General features: G+C 37.8%; 1 protein-coding gene across 2 annotated transcripts in view; it reads right to left on the bottom strand.

The window, feature by feature from the left end:
• Positions 1–2,244: 2,244 nt before the first annotated feature.
• PLPP4 (phospholipid phosphatase 4) overlaps positions 2,245–17,297 on the bottom strand; it is a 49,283-nt gene continuing 34,230 nt past the window's right edge. For both annotated transcript variants that reach the window (XM_032445465.1, XM_015867468.2), the window contains exons 6-7: positions 6,655–6,825; positions 2,245–5,286 (exon numbers count right to left, since the gene is read on the bottom strand). In XM_032445465.1, coding sequence (XP_032301356.1) covers positions 5,087–5,286; positions 6,655–6,825 — 371 coding nt within the window. In that variant the 3' untranslated portion in view covers positions 2,245–5,086. The remainder of the gene's footprint in view (positions 5,287–6,654; positions 6,826–17,297) is intronic.

Genomic DNA, 17,297 nt, shown 5'->3' with positions numbered 1-17,297 from the left:
TGATAGAGAGTTACTCTAAAATCCATTAAATATCAATAAATAATTTGTATACATCGTACAATCTAAAGATGAGATTCCCTTCTCCTAATTAACACTGGCAGAAGGAATTGAATACAAAGCTCAAGGAGAAGTGCGACAATAAATGACTTCAGCAAGGGGCACCAGGCAAGTCTTTGGGCTTGTAACTCAAACATTCCTTTGCTGAGATCTCTGCCAGGAATTACGAAATGGGCATCTATCTTATTAACATCTCTTCACTCAATTTTCTTAATGGTGTCAGAAACTCATTTTGAGAGAGATATACTAACCAGAATTGTGGCAACACTGGGACAAGACTCACAGGGCTTGGAGCTGTTGAAAAGCAGATTTATGCCAACAAACAGGATGCCAAAATAACAGCAAACCATATATAAATACCAAAATAAATAGGAGAGCCTCCTTGTGCCTAGCCACATCTAGTCCTGGAAATAAGCTTGTTTCAGACCATGTGAATTCAGTCTTTGTATTGAGTGTTAAATTCCAATAGGTCTCTAGCATTATAGGTAACAGCTGTAAAGCTGCCAGTGAAATTGAGGGTTTTCTTGGTCTGCTAACAAGAAACTCAGTCCAAAGGTTTAAGGTCTGCAGAGCTGGCTGATTTGATGCTTGACGTTCAACAATATATGTGGACTGGTTCTATGCATCACTCTATTGATTTATCAAGTCAAAGCACTGAGCAAGAACTTTCTATTTTGTGCCCCACTCATACCTTGCTACATCGATTGCATGAATCACACTACACACTGATGCCTTTTTTTTTGGAGGGGGAGCTTTCTCAGAAGCTGGCAGCAAAATAATAATGGGCAGATCTTTAACATCCGTGTATACCTATTGCAGGTCAAATGCTTTTCACAGAGGTTTCTGGGTTTCATCAAGATCCAGATCTGGCCTGGATGGTCTGAACAGTCATTTTTTGGCCACCTCTGCAAGTCTCATCAGAAGTCCTCCAGCAGTCAGCCAATGGTGGCAAGTGCCAAGCGTATGCAAAAGGCATCTCAGTTCATCTCGGTGTACTAGGAAATATCCATCCAGCCTTGTTATTTTAATATTTAACATGTTCATTATGGGTTCTCCATTGAGACTTAATGACGTTCCAGGATGCTGCCATGGAGGCAACAAGAAAATTCAATGCAATGTTCTTCCTCTGTGGTACTCAGCTTCTACTCTGGCTTTCAGGATTGCAACCTAAGAGGAACAGAAATTCCATTGCCTTGAGTGAATATAAGCATGGAGTAACTCTTCGATGTTGGGCCCTGCACTTGGCTCCAGCAGGCACAATGCTACAGTAGTGCACTAACATTGGTAGGCTAGTTGATAAAGAAATAATAAAGATTATCTTACATGCAAGCCTTCACATATTCTGAACATCAAAAGCAAGGGAAACACGTTTCTTCCTTCTCAACATCCTAATCCTGCCATGGTCAACACTTTCCCCTTTGCATCAGGTCGGATCAATCCAACAGTTTTCTAACCCAGGAGAGGAGTATGTTACCAAAAGAAAGAGTCGTGGTCAAATGTAACAATATTTCTTTAGCAATCATCCTAAAAATGTAAAAATATGAACAGAAATGGTATGAGGGGTTTTTTGCCACTTACTGGATGCGATTAGTGATTCACTGAGATCAGTGGAATTTTATTACTAGCAAAATAAATAAATAACTAAACACCTCCCCATCACAAACTATTTTTAGTCATTGAGGGAAAGGAAAAGGAGGGTTTCTTTTAACACTAAATGTAATTCAGGTGCTTCTTGCATGAGGAAAGTAGGGTGAAACAAGATTAAGCTGCACACAAGAAAATCTGAGAATGAATCAGCACTTGTGCTTCAGTTCTAATCACAGCATACTGTCTGAGATATGCACACAGTGCAGGGACATTCTTGCTGACTGGTTTGCGATCTCATACATTTGGTGTCAGGGTATTTCTGCTGTGTTCTATTAGATCTTGTTGCCTTTTCCTACTCTAACCACATTTTATTAAACGTGGCATTCTCAGTATCTTCTGAGATACAGAAGTTGACAGGTAAAAGGGACTTGTTGCAGTTTAGCTGGTTTAATGTAGGAAAATTTCAGCCTTGCAGGCTTATGCTGCAGTTGGAACTGCTGTTGTTCATAAATAACTCAGTTGCATTAGTGCTTCTTTTGCTAATACTCCACGTGGTTTGTTAATTAAACTGATTTGTTAAGAAATGGTAACACGCAGATGTACAAACCCATATTCATGTGTTGTTTTATTGGTGCATTACAACATTACATCTCCTTCACACTGAGGAAGCATGAGATTAAAATACATTGATCCACAAAAAAATGCCTTCCCCACGCTGACTTTCCACTGGTAATTACAGCATCTACAGATCCCGCTGTAAGTTTCACTTCATTATGTCTTTCATAATTTTAATTACATTTTAATCAAAGCTTTCACATTGTCTGCATTATGACTTTCAACTTAATTACATTAAAAGTTGTTATTCTTTCCTGCTTTTCAAAGCTCACCAATTACTCTTGCAACATAGTATCAATGCTGCATTACATTTCATATTCCAATCTTACAACAGCCACTAGTCTGCACACACACTTCCCAACCCAAAGAAAAGCACTTACTTGTATCAAAAGCCATTAAAATACTGGGAATGTGAACAGCACAGTTAGGAGGCCCCACTCACTTTTGAGAATAAGCCAGATCTATATAAAAACATGCAAAATGCACTATGCGTCAGTATTAAACTTCTACTTTTGTCTTAAGATTCTTTTTTTTTTTTTAACATTTGCATATAACCTGGAAGACTAAGGTTCCTGCTGAAAGAAAAAGCTAAGGGCAAAGCCCTATACAATGAAAAGACAACACCTTTACTGCAGGGCTTTCTTTTAGTCATCCCATATGGCATAATAGAAAATGGTGTCTCTGTTACAGAACACGATAGGATGGTTTAAAAACTTTATATAAAGGTTAAACCTTCACTAAACTTTGTGGATTTATACAATAAGATCTTAATTTCACCAGAGAAGTGTTTCGTCAAATCCAATGCATGTACAATGCCAGCACAGTTCTGCTTCACTTTTGCTAGCTTCATGACCCAGCACATGTACACCAGACAGTTAGGTTTGGCCAACTCTGTCTACTCCATAGCTCAGAATTCTGTAATTGTCATTAAGAAATCTTGCCTCTAACACTGTGTTTGACTATGCAGTCAAACCAGTATCAGTTTCACAAGTAGATCAGGCCTAATTTCTACAGAATCCTGCTGGGTTTATGCCTTTTAGAATTCATTCCCTCATGTCACTCCCTATTTACAATGATTTCCAAATATCACATATATTTATACACAGTATCATTGTATTGTCTTGTGCACAATAATTACAATTTTTAGATGGGAATTTAATGTATTTGTTTTCCATAAAAATTCAAGTGTTGCCAATCAGGAAGTAGCTCTTCTCAAAGCAAAAACCGACAAAGATTACCTTTGACAAAAGTAAATGACAAGTGTTACATAAAGATGTTGAGCTGTTTGAATCACAAAATGCCTACAAGGCCAATACATATTCCAACAGGAACACAAAAATTATAATTATGGCAGCAGTCTCCTCCAGTCTAAAGCACCGTAAAAAATGATTGTTGGTCAACACTACCTTGATTGCTTTACATAGCAGCCCCTGCTAAGAAATGTTCAACTGCCTGGACATGGTCTAGAATATCTATCTCTATTTTCACAGGATATCCACAAAAAGAGATTCTGGAATCTGACAATCTGCCATCCAAAGCTATATCATTTCACAGGAATGTGATGTATACTGCATAGTGCATACGTAACAAAACTGGATCCTAATAATAATAAATTAACTAAGATTGTTTGGTCATGTTCTCTGTACCAACGTTGCTTTGAACAAAATGAGTTTTAGTTCAGGTACCAAGCCAACCTTTGCAAATACCATGCACAGAAACACGATGAGCTGAGAATGTGGAATGGTTAAAGTGGAACACCATTGCCAGCATTCCTCTTGATGTGTTACAGTGCTGGAAACCACCAAAAGCATTCATGGTCGTGCACCCAAAGCCACAAATGAAAGTCTTTGCATTTCTTCAGATCATCGATGCTGCAGTGAGTCACTACACACAAATGACGTGGTACACTGAGAATCACAAAACCATTATGTTTCTTCATCCTCAAACTTTATTTATTTTTTTAATTTGTTTTGAAGACTTCAGCTTGTTGGATGTCATGAATATTCCTTACTTTCATTTTGTTTCAATGGTAATTACTGCAAGAACTCCCCAAAAATTGCTAATGATATAACACCAACTTTCTGATCCATCCTATGAACGTACATGTTATTGCAAGCTGATAATTTTAACAGTGTGAAATTCCTCAAACATCAGCATCGTCCTGTAGAACTACTAATGTGACAAGGATTGGTTCTTACAAACTTGTAACCATTTGAGCTTGTCAGCTGCTTGATTAGTAGCTCAGAATGACCTTGCCGAAGCTTAATACAAAGTTCTCCTAGCATAGTTTATCATGTTAGAAGGCAACGAGATAAACAGAAGGATGATGCCCTAACTTATTAAATTACACAAAGAAACATCTGGCCAGAACAGACACTGAACACCTGATGAAAAGTGCTGTGTGTACTCATCACCCATTGAAGCGAGTGAGTGCTGAAGACAATCAGAACTTTCTAGGAGATACAAAGTACTTAAGAAAATCCGTTTCCAGATCTACTGTATCCTCAACCACATCTTCTTTAAAATTACTCTCTTGATCAGTCTCCATATGGGATTTCCTTCTAATGTCCTTTCTGCTTCCCCTGAATAATCTATCTGTTTGCAGTAGACTGAAAACAGATAATTCAGCAGTCAATATGAATTGGAACTCGGAATTTGAAAGTATAGCAATACTATGGCATTAAAAAAGAAATGTTCAATTTGTCTTTACAACAAAGAAAGAAACAAAAGAAGAAGTACAGATCAAGCGTACGGTAAGAAACACTGTGTTAAGAGACCAGCTTGGAGAAAATGTGAGAAGGCTAAAAGTTCATTTTGTATTTCTTAGTCATACTGGACCTTCAGTTATTCCCTCTAGAGGCAGGCCAGTAGCATTATCTGCTGTAGGTCTCTCTTCTTTCTTCATTGAGTTCTGATCTAGCAGGCTGACGTAAGATTTATGACAAGCTGTATTACCCAAAGGAGGGTAGTGCTGTCTGTAGCAAATATAAGCAAAAATGAGGCCAATGATCCCTCCAACAAAAGCATCTAGGTAAGAAAAGCAACAAAATAATGTTATCACAGAATGGACAGACTGTAAGGAACACTGTAAATACAAGGCATATGATTGACCTGTGTTTAACCCCAAATTACTTTCTATGTTTTTCCTTTGCCCATAAAGGAAAAATAATATTCTTTCAATTTCAGTAGTTATCTTTTCTTTCCTTACAAGAATCTCTAAATGGAGATCACAGGGACTTAAAAAAAAATAAAAATAAAAAAAATAGTCAGAATATTCAGGATTCATAATGAAATATTCCAATATTCACCTATTTTAACAATAAATCTTGAACACTCCATTTTCTAGCCAAACTTAATGGATTTCCTAAATCTCATAATATTAATGTTCTCAGTCTTCTCTATGGCTTTGTAATGTACATATATTCTGCTCCACCTTTCACCTACAGTATGCCGTCTTGGACATGGTCTTTGTTCACACACCACAGCACAGATAAGACAATTACAAAGCCACCACAAGCAATACAATTTGATGACACTGCTGGGCATGAAATACAAGGCGTGAGCTTTGGCGTAGCATGCTACAGTGTGAACATGACTCCCCCCCTGAGAACACAGTTCTTCCAGCTAAGGGCACAGGCTACCTGCAGGATATTCTGTGCCAGCATGTTTCTAGCGTGGGAAGAGCTATCTGAGTTTCCAGCTTGATTTTCAGAAACAAAAACGTGAACAACTGTAATTGGATACAGACACAACCCCTTGGGTGTAGTTTCCATATATCATATATAAAATACAGCATAATAATGTGCCTCAGAGCACATGTCAGTACATAAATCCTAATCCTTTCTCTTGGCAAGATGAAGTGCACAATGCAAATGCACATCTAGAACAGCAGAGTACACCTGTATGCTGCTGTTCATGTTCACTTGTGTTAAACAAATTCAAACCAGCCAGGTCTCACACAGAGCATGAGAGCCCTAACAGCTTTGTGCTCTCTGATCCAAGTGCACCAAGCCCTGCAACAAGGCAAGAACTCTGCAGGAGACCAAGAGACTCCTTCAAGAGCATGTCAAGGTTAATGGATTGTGATTAAGCTGCCACGGTAGAACAAGATGCTGCACAAACACAGAACCAAAGCAAAATAAAGCATGTAACAGGATGCCTTGCTTTGGTATTGGGACTTCTGTATGAGATGGGAAAAAGCTAAGTGGGACCAAGTAACGCTGCACTTAATTGAAACCAAAAGGTAGAAATTCAGGAGTGCCAGTCAAGGAACATGGAAAATCTGTAATAATGTGCATTGTAACTCACATGATTTCAATGAAACAAACAAACAATAAAATACAGAAATGCAAAGCTAACTACATAGATATATGAAAAGGTACCTCCGTGGCTTACCTTGCCAGTGGTGTTTGTAATCACACATACGCGACAGAGCAATCATCATGGCACAGTAGAGAGGCAATATTGCTGCACAGAGCCGCCAGCTCTTCCCCCGGCCATTTTCCGTGAAGCAATGCAACTTTCCAGCTAGGTAGAACGTGGTAAAGCCAAGGCCTGAAAATGCAACTGAAAGAAAAATGCTGCATAAAGAATCCCTGATTTATTTATTTATTTATTTGTAGATTAAGTTAGACATTAAAATGAATTTATAACTTGAGTCACAAAAGCCTTTTCATGTTTAACCTTCAATATGCCTTTCCTGATTAGAGACCTGGTGTAAAAAGTTCACGCTCAAAGCTGAAAATGATTCATAAAAGGATGCAATTGTCTTACATCTGAATGATATTTTAGGTTCCATTAAGCTGTTCCTACAGGACGTGCTGAACTGGTAGCAATTACAGAACACAGCAAGTTTCTGAGCTCCACTTTCTTCCTCTTCTGTTCACCTTCTGGAGTACAAGCGGGGACAATGCAGAGAACATCCACAACAATCATACATCAAAACAGAGCATAATCACAGAATAGCCAGTTGGAAGAGACCTCAAGGATCATGAAGCTCCAACCTCATGCTGCATTCAGGGCTGCCAACCTCCATATCCAGTACTAAACCAGGCTGCCCAGGGACCCATCCAACCTGGCCTTGAACACCTCCAGGACATCAGGGACAGAGCATAAGCACATAAATCACTGATATTTATATTTCAAAAATATTCAAAATCCTTCTTATGACTGCTTTTAAATGTTTTACCTTTCTAATACCTACCAAGCTCTCTAAGAGGTGATAAGCTGCACTCACGATAGAAAATTCTGAGTTTCTGCCCTCAGTGCTGGGTCTGATGTGTCTTTTTTCTAATCTGCTAAGGCTTTTTAAATGCCCTTGTCCTCATGTTCCCAAACGCTAACTGTGATAAAGTAATTACTCTGTTTTGCTGATGAATCTATGGGACGGACTATTTTAGCTGACAGCACAATGGTTTTATAAGTTTATACCACACAGCTGTTTAAATGCAATTACTGAAGATTTGCATTTCATCTTCAAACATGCAAATAAATCATTTCTTTAGACTGGATATAGAGAGCCAGACAGAATGCTAATTAATTAGCAAACCAACATGCCAAATGTTTTGTTTCCTAGCAGCTTTTCCAACCACTGCTGATTCAGTATTTGTCAGAAGACAGTGGGAAGCAAAACTTAAAATATAGGAGGCTCGAGCAATTGAATAAACATAAGATTTCTTGCAGACTGGGTTACACTCTCACGTTCAGATCTCTGCAAGTGATATACATTTGCTTTGCCCTTCACACCATCTATCTGACAGGAAGAAATCATTCCTTCTGCCATTTCTCTATCATGGTATTCTTGAAATGAATATATTTTCCTATGGTTCCGAGACGCATCCTCAGAGCAGTAGGTTTGTAAACAAAACAAAACAGGGTCTGCATTTCATTCAGACCTTCTCTCTTATCGGAACAAAATCTTACAAGATTTATGAGCTTCTCATGGGATCAGAACAGAAAAACACTGGACTGCCCTTGTATATTAACATCTATGGTATACAGGAAAAAGAAATTTCATCATGACCATCTCAATACTGTAGATAATGAAGAATGCAGAGAATTCTTTTATTTGTGCACTCAAATTGAGAAGTGCTTGTGCCTTAAATTCTTCAACCTAAACCACAGTTTCTAAAGAGAGGTTTCATAGTCATGATTCAGATAAGGCAGAGCTGACCTGCAAAAGCACTACAATGTCTATTATAACAGCAACATCCATCGAAATCAAAATGCACTGCATTGCCTTTCAGTGACCTGAGGTTTTAAGCTGAGCTCTTCCTCGATAGTTAATCACTCGTGAAAGATGAATCACAGTAGGATTCTCAGAAAGCACCTTAAGAATTTGTTCTACTGTAACACTCTCAGTAAGGCCAAGTTCCTTTTAGGCATGAGACGATTTAATTTTTTAAATATATCTTCAAATCAGACTGAAATACTTATTTTGAAACTGAGCAGGAAAATTGCACACATCATAAAGAACATCTGCTGCAGATGGAACTGCTGAATGGAAACTGGTCTTTTCTCCACAATAATCTACATTGAAAGCACACAGTTTGCTGCAATGAATGTTTTAAAGAGGTGAAGCAGCACGTAGGAACACTCTCAGCCAAGTAGCTACACACATTTTCATGATTTCTGGACTTAAGTCTCTGTTATTTATTCGTTTATTCACCTTGAATTATACATAACTACTTTCTGATATTGGAAGATGTATGTGCATGGCAATACATAACCAAACTGCATTACAGTTTGGATTTAAGCCCTAACCAGGCATAACTAGGCATGTTCCATAAAACGGGTGTTTGACATAACAGCTCTGGCATACTAAAAGCAAGACAGCAGAGTAAAACCAACATATTTATCTGGACAAAGCTCAGGAAGTATTCAACAAATGAAAAAGTCAGTGTTTCAGTTCAGGAACTTTGCCTTTTTTTCTTTAGGTCTGTTCCATCCCATCCAGTGCAAAATGCAACCTGCAGAACTGCAACTGTTTTGTCCTGATGGTAGAGATCTACAAAATAAAGGACTGTTTATTCAAATAAGCCTGGGCAGCGGCAGCAGTTTTAATTAAAGAGGCTTTAGAGCAAACCTCATCATACTTAAAAATATGTTTCCAGAAAGAAGTGCTTCTGAATGAACAGAGAACATTCATAGAATATAAATTGGAAATTGACACAAAGCCAGATTTTGCCACCCATAGTTGTGGTTCCTCTAAACTGAAGGTGAAAAAGACATTAACACACTCATGCAAGGGAACTTAAGCCCAGTGTAAGATGGAAAGGTACCAAAACAACACTCGAGCTTGTAACTATGAAAATAATAATTCACAAAGCAGCTTCACAGTACAATATTATAAGACTGACTTTCCTTACCCTGGAGCATGCACATCCAGAAAGAGCTGCTTGACCCCATATTCTCAATGCTAATGTATAGTCAGCAGAGAAGAACACAGAACTGAGAGCTAAATACTTGAGGCTGTGAGACTGTTTATCATAACCGTAACGATACATTCTGAAGCCATGGTCCCTCATCCCACATTTATCTTCTAGATCTTCTCCTGTTTCCACACAGTAGAGAGCATGGAACTAATTTAATACTAATTACTATCTAAGAAAGGCAGTTCTTTTTTCTACTTCCTTAGGAAAGAATAAGGGAAATGTATTAATTCTGAAGATATCCATGTCAGTGAATGTCACTCATAGCAAATGCATCTGAATTCAGCAGGTTTCAATCCTAAGATCCCAACAAGAACTGCAGGTGATATTTACACTGAAGAACTTGTCAGTCAATGGAACGTACTTGAGAAGCCTCTTCTTTTTTACCCCATGCAGGCTGGACTCAATATTTCACTGTATCATAGGAAACATGCAAAAACCAGATGTCCTACTCTATTACATATGAATTTTCAAATTGTCTAATGTAATAAAAGTTATCATTCTGCACAAGAAAGATTCCAAAGATGATCCTCATCTACATCAATACTCCTACTACGTTAATTTCTTATGATCTGGAAGTAACCAATACTCTGTTTACATAAATAAAGCAAGGAGCTGCATAAAATACCAGCCAGCTCTCTCTAGAGACATTGGCACAAATGAAAATGAGAAAATCAGTCTGATTCAATTTAAAACAGCATTATCTTAAGATATACTTAACGCAAATTCCAGACAGAAATATTTAATTAAGTGCTCGATGAGGAGAAAAAGAACAAAGGCACATTTTTTAAACTACACAATAATGGTGCTTGAAGTACATCAGAAAGAGCTCTATTTCAGCATTATCATTATTGGAATACACAGAGCTTTGTGAGAATCAACCTTTCAGATTGCCTCTGTCACCCCCTCTTAGAAAAAAAAGGCTCAGAGAAGAAGCAAAGGGAATGACAGCATCCAGGAGCACAGCAGACCCCACTCTGACATCTTATTCTCTCAGGGGATGTAGGTGGGTTTAAAAAGCCATCTGTATGGACTAAACCAATTACCAAGTTAAAAGGCATAAAGGGACAACCTGTGAGCAGGAATCAGATTCAAAGCCCCCAAATAAATTATTCATACAAAACAAATAGCTTTTAGGGGTGTTTTCTGGAATTAAAGTACCCCATGAAGACCTTCAGCACCTCACAGTGGATGCTCTGCTAAACACACAGTACATGTCTTCCTTACATGATGCAGTTTAAAAACTGGAAAATAAATAAATAAATAAATACCCCCCAGCTCATCTTAGTGGCAACAAATTATGAAACTGCAAAACAACCACTGCAAATGGCCTGACAGAGAAAATGATCCATCTCTTTGTCTGTAATGCCTTACACTTGCAATGATTACTGCAGATCTTTCATATTCAAAGACGTACTATTCTTCACTGGAATTGCACAGCAGCCTGCCGCAATTCTAGCTGGGACAACTGGTGAATGTTTTCAGTTTCACACTGTTCAAAGGCTGAAATATTTATCTTTCCTGAAGAAAATGTATGACACCAAACGGCTGCATAAATTTCAATGCTGAAACTCGATTCAAAGAGGATTTTATAGGAGTACAATTCCCAGAGTACATTTTGAGCTTATTATCACAGGCAAAATATATATCTGTTTTTCCGAGTGGGACAGTCAATCACCTTCCCTGTGGCTCAGCTTTATTAATTTATTTCCACAACAACAAAGAAATGCAGTTCAGCAGAAGCAACATGAAAAGCACATCACAAAATACAAAAGTATGCAAGGATCTGGAAAACAAAAAGGAAATACTGGAGACAGAGACACATTAGAACAAACAGAGACTTATATCATCTGAAAGGTAAGTAAGCAGAGTATTAGCCATTAGGTTGCTTTGGCAGGACTGTTGCAAGGAATTCCCATGAAACTTCTTTGTGCATTTTTTGTCTGATTTGTTATTTACAGGAACCCTTCAAGACATCGCACTACATCTGAAATATCTAAAGTGGTCTCAAGGCACGCATCACATCTGGGAAAAAAAACAACAACGAAGTTCTTCTGAATTGTTCTGTTAATTATGCTATTTACAAAAAGTCCTAGAGGTGAGCCTGTTCCACGGACTCCTTTGCCAATTCGAATGACAGCAACCTTGAACAAATCCCCTTTCTCCAAGAACAAAGACAAAAGCCCCCCAAAAAAGACAAAGCCCAAAACTTCTCAGATTCTGGAATTACTTTGAAGACTAAGGGAACAGCACTCAAGCACTAAGCATAGCAGCCTTAGCATTCATGTACCCTACAACAGATCACCTGGTGAACTCAGCCTTCTTCATACAGTTGTGCCAGACTAAAATACATCTCTGCAAGGCATGGCTTTTACTCTTTACTCATAACTGAAATCTCCATGTTTTTCAGTCACACTTGGTGAAATTAAACCCAACTAATGCATTTATATTAGATTTAAATCTAGGACAGAATGCCATTTGGGCAGTGGCACTGCTCCAGTGTGGTCTCTGGATAATGCATCTATCTCCTTACAGGCATAAGGAGCACCGTGGATTGACTGAATGGTTTTGTTACATCAGACCAACATCCCTCTGTGAAATAAAAAAGTACACCTCTAATTTCTTCCAGAAAATAAATAAATAAATAAATATTAAAACTGAGATAAGATTTGCTACAGTAGTTCAAACAGGTCAGCTCTAATTCACTGCCTACTACCTTGACATTTATGATAGCCAGAGGATAATTTTCTCTATCTGCTACTTGTTAGCATAAATACAGCATCCAAACACAAGCTCTAGATTATCATCTTTCAATTCTAGTACAAATTATTGTCACTGTGGGATTTACGAGGCAACTAAGTATAAATAAGTCCTGTCAAGGACAAGTTTTTCTTTACAGCTCAACATTCCTTCAAAGGAGAATATACCAAGTCTCACACATTGAATGGGGTAATGTCTTACCTTCCATTCTGCCACACATAAGTCTTCAGTATTGTCCTTGTAAACAGATGACATACTGCTCAACTACTTGCTCTCTCACTTATCATGCCAGCTAGTTGCATCAATCTCTCTTGGACATATGGACCAGCATGCAAAATACAGTCAAAACACAGTCTTACGGAGTAGTCTGGTGGACAGAAAAGCTTTACAGCAGAGGTTTGAAGTGTTTCCACCACACACACAGCACAGTATGGTAGGGAGCATCAAGCAGTTTGCTGTAAAAGCTGTTGCCTGTTTGTATTTTTAGTTCAAGAGGAATAAGTCGTTTGGAGACCTGTTTGAGATGCACATAACCTGAATCTCAGACTAGCAGGAGTTGACTTATTAGTAGTGCTGGAGAACTAAGCTTTGCAGAGTTTGTCTCACAAGCCCCACACGAATTCAAACAGCCTTTGAGTGCTGAGAGGTAAATATGTCAAAGAGGTAAAAACCTGAAACACAAACATTCCCAAGTATACTTACAGTTTGAATTAAGAAGCCAATAAACCCCACAGGGGACCTTTTTTTCTTGCCTAAGACATTTATCCCTTACTTCTCAAGATACATCTATAAGAGGATGAAATATTTCAAAGAGGCACTGCTATACAGTTGTTAATTAAGAGATTTATCTTGAAAATAGGGAGTAGCAGCAATTACTGCCAAAAACCTGTGGCTTGTAGCTCATCTGTTACTTAAAATGTTCAGTCTCAACTGAAGGAAATATGATTATTCTCCATGAAATTGCTAGCTAAAGATAATTAACAGTTGAAATTTAAATACCCAACTATAATTACATGTACTGCAGTAATATTTGATATAAATTATCACGGCATAGCAAACAATTCTATTGAAATTCAGTAATTTCTTCACTTTGAATCAAACAAACCTTTTTTTTTTTTTTTTTTCAAATAAGTGAATGCCTTTTAAAGTGTAAAAATATTTTATGTCCCAAAACAGACTAATTTCAGTTACTTATTGAGAAAGTGGAAGAGAAAGTGGCTGTCTGCTGTTCACTTAAAAGACATAATACTTTCCAGCTTCTGCCTCCTCCTATTTTTGGGTTGTTTGGGCTTTTTTGGGGGGACACAGCAAGACAGACCACACACACAACACAAACATACATGAATGCATTCAGCGGAACAGCTAATTTTAGAGATAAAGGAGGATTGAAATATCAAGCAATCTGCCAGTCAACATCAAAAGTGCTTTCTTTTTTTCCTTTTCTTTATTTAACAGCTATGATTTTCCACATCTAAGTTGATAGGTTTACACCAAGAAGTCTCTTACTCTGTCTATAAGAGATATTTATAACGTAAATATGTTTGAACTCCTACTTTTAGACTTCTTTCTTATTTACAGCAAGTGATAGTTCCATAATTCAAGACAGGATCTTGCTGTGTTCATCCACACAAACTTACTAATTTCAAGGAAGTCATGAAGGAAGACAGCCAGAGCAGGCAAGACAGAGAAGCCAGGTTAATAAAATGCAGAATAAAATAACTAATAATATGACAGAGGACTTACTGCATCACTGAGCACCTTTCAACAATTCAAATTACATGCACACCTGAGTCTGCAGAATTTGCTTTGCTATCAAAAACATCTGAACCATTCTATTCCTTACTTAACTCTCTCAGTACAAACCCCAATGGATTTTTTCCTCTCCCCATGCAAGAGATATTTTAAAAAACACCTCCTATGCTATCATTCAATGGCAATTTCATTTAGGTGTCCAACTTGTATGGTTTTCCAACATGATATTGAACTTCCAACACAATCATTTTCCAAAAGTTTCTGCTACTTCAAACAGAATGCTTAAAATCCTAAAATCATACTTAGTTTAGACTGAAAACAAGCGAGAATTAAAAGTCTCAAGAGAAAAATCACCAGAAAAATACAGGAAATCAGTTGACTGCTACAAAGCAGTATTCACTTTAAAAATGTTTTGCATCAATATTTTATGTGTAGGGTTTGTTAGATAAAGCTGAGGCTTCATTATTTGCTCAGTTCTCTGCACAAGGGAGGAAAAGAAATATTACCTATCTGCTCACTTATCTGTAATAGCTGGTTTCTTTCTATCTAGAACTGACAGTAATAGCAAAACCCAAATGGGACTTTCTGTGGATGCTCTGCACTTCTCTCAGTTTGGCATAAATTACATTCTTGATTTCATGCCATTTATTACAGAGCATTTATCTCAAGAGATTTTTAATATTTCCTTGTTTTCAACAGACCTAAATTTACAAGTTCAGATATCTTTATTACTGAGTCTTCTATAACCTGATAAGTCAGACACGCACCTCTATATAAGGCTGCCTCACATTTTTGCCTTTGAATTCAATTTTGAGCGTTCTGTTGATTTTTTCTTGTTTGTTTATTTAATCTTAGCATGGTCTCCAACAACATAATGCCATGTGCTGCAAGAGGGGACTTTCAAAACAGCTTCAACAGCTGATCAGAGTGAAAATGGTACCACAGATAGTCTTACCCAGAGCATCTACAGATTTAGAAATTTACCCTACCAAACATTAAGAGCTTCATACAGTCATTCCTGGACCAAATAAATCACAGAACCCCATGCAGCAGCCTCGTCTGTCTTAAGGTCTGAATTGACGCATTTATCTTCAAATTTCTCTTGAGCTTTCTGACCCGTTTTGCTCTGGAGAAGAGCTGTCATCACAGTTCACAGGCTAAAACTGATATTTAGATCCTCAGTGCAACTCAAAGTCTTTTTTGCTGAACAGGTCAGTCAGAAGAACAACAGCCTTAGCTTTGCGCACAGCAGAAGTCTACAATACTGTAGCCTTTTCTTCAGGCTATGAAATCAAGCATGTACCTGAACCTTACTGAAAGCTTAAGGTTAGGCAAAAAAATGGAGAGAATTAGTCTGAAAGCTTTTTCCTCTGCACTGATGAAAGAAAATTAGGCTGCAGTGACCAAGAAAACAGCCATAATAACCAAGAAGCAGCAACAGCTGCTGCAAAAACTTGTTTTTCCAAGTCAAATTCAGAGACTCTTTCTTTCAGCTCATTTGTTTCACTTTGCTTCTCCAGCTCTTGAAGAAGAACCATGTCAGCTCTTAAGAGCCCTTCATTCTACTCCTCATTAATGACCTAGGATGCAAGATGACGATCCCTTTTTTTGTTCACACTCCTCCAAAGGAGTTTTTTGGCTTTTCCTAATTTCCCTTTATTACATGAACTAGAGATTAGGAAACACAAAATGAAACAAAAGCCTCCTAAAACCTTTTGGTTTCCTATGCAAATCACAAATTAGAGTGGACAGCAAACAGTCCACTCTCAGTCACAGTCCTGAGATCAAGAAACAGGCCTATCTGGTACAGTTTAGTTACTATTTTCTGATTTCTCATGTAGGCCTTGATAATCCTAAATCACATTCTGCTGTGAAGAACTACACTACTTCCAGGTTTTCTTCCAGAAGGTCTGGTGAATATTGCTAAATAGCAGAGAGATGTAACTTCAGTTTTTTCAGCCATCTTAACAAAAAAGGCTGTGTGCTGCTGAGAAGCAAAGACCCCTCGTACAGCATGAAAGCAAGCCTACTGCTTGCAGAGAAACTAATGGAAAGATGAAGATGCTCCCTTTCACTTTAAGATTTGGTATAGTCTCAGGCAGATAAGTGGTATTAACAAAGAACCTCATAGCTACTATGACTGTTCACAAAGAAAACGACAGCTAAGTAGCCACTTTGCATTAGAGCTGCCCAGTAATTGGCAACCGAGTAATTCAACATCCAGTCTTGATAGCTTGTGGAAATTAACAGGAAACTGTTTCTGGGAAGAATGGAGGGAAAGGTATACATACTCCTAATAGGATGTGGGGGCTGATCTCACTTATGAAGACATGGAAATGCAATGAGAAAAGGCAGCTGGGACTCCTCTCTCTCCTCAGCCACAGATAGGACTTGAGTATCTCTGCAGTATAATTTTCCTTATATATTTTTTAAGCTTGTTACAACAGGCTGAGCAATTACTGCAGTCATTCATAATGGAATCTGGCTACTTAAAGTAGAAGATTACTATTCAGTACTGGTCCAAAGATATAATCTCATTTATTAGGCCAGTAAAAAATAATGATCTTCCCCCCCCATCCCAGCCCTCACCCCCCCAAAGACGCTGCTCTTTCTCTCACCAAATGGAGCACTGAAAAGCACAGATGACCTCATATCCAATACTCTTATAATGCACACAGACTATTTTTAATATAAATAGAATATACATTGTGTTACATGCTCCACTTGCAAAGTTTTCTTAAAGGCAGTAGCTATACTAAAGTGCAAGTAGGTATTAAGATCTTAATTCTTTGGTTACTGCTTCCATTAACTCTGTTTGCTGATCATATATTTGATGTAGCAATAACAAATATTAACAGAGCAGAATTCTGCAGCTAATTCAGTTCTGGCATTGATTCTGACCACTAAAATTACCCTCTACACTGCAAAAGGGCATTTTACCATAATTGGTGATGAGTTTATACCTGAAAAGGCTCACCCTGAATAGGGAAATTCAAAAATCAATTCCCTGCAATGTTACAATTTGAAATGTGAAACTCCTCCAAATCTGGCCACAGAAAATGTTAATTATCTAAATAGTGACATTTCATCACATAG

Source organism: Coturnix japonica, chromosome 6 (assembly GCF_001577835.2).
Source record: "Coturnix japonica isolate 7356 chromosome 6, Coturnix japonica 2.1, whole genome shotgun sequence".
NCBI classification, from domain to species: Eukaryota; Metazoa; Chordata; class Aves; order Galliformes; family Phasianidae; genus Coturnix; species Coturnix japonica.
Note: the sequence above shows the minus strand (reverse complement) of the source record. Positions and strands in the feature narration are given on the sequence as shown.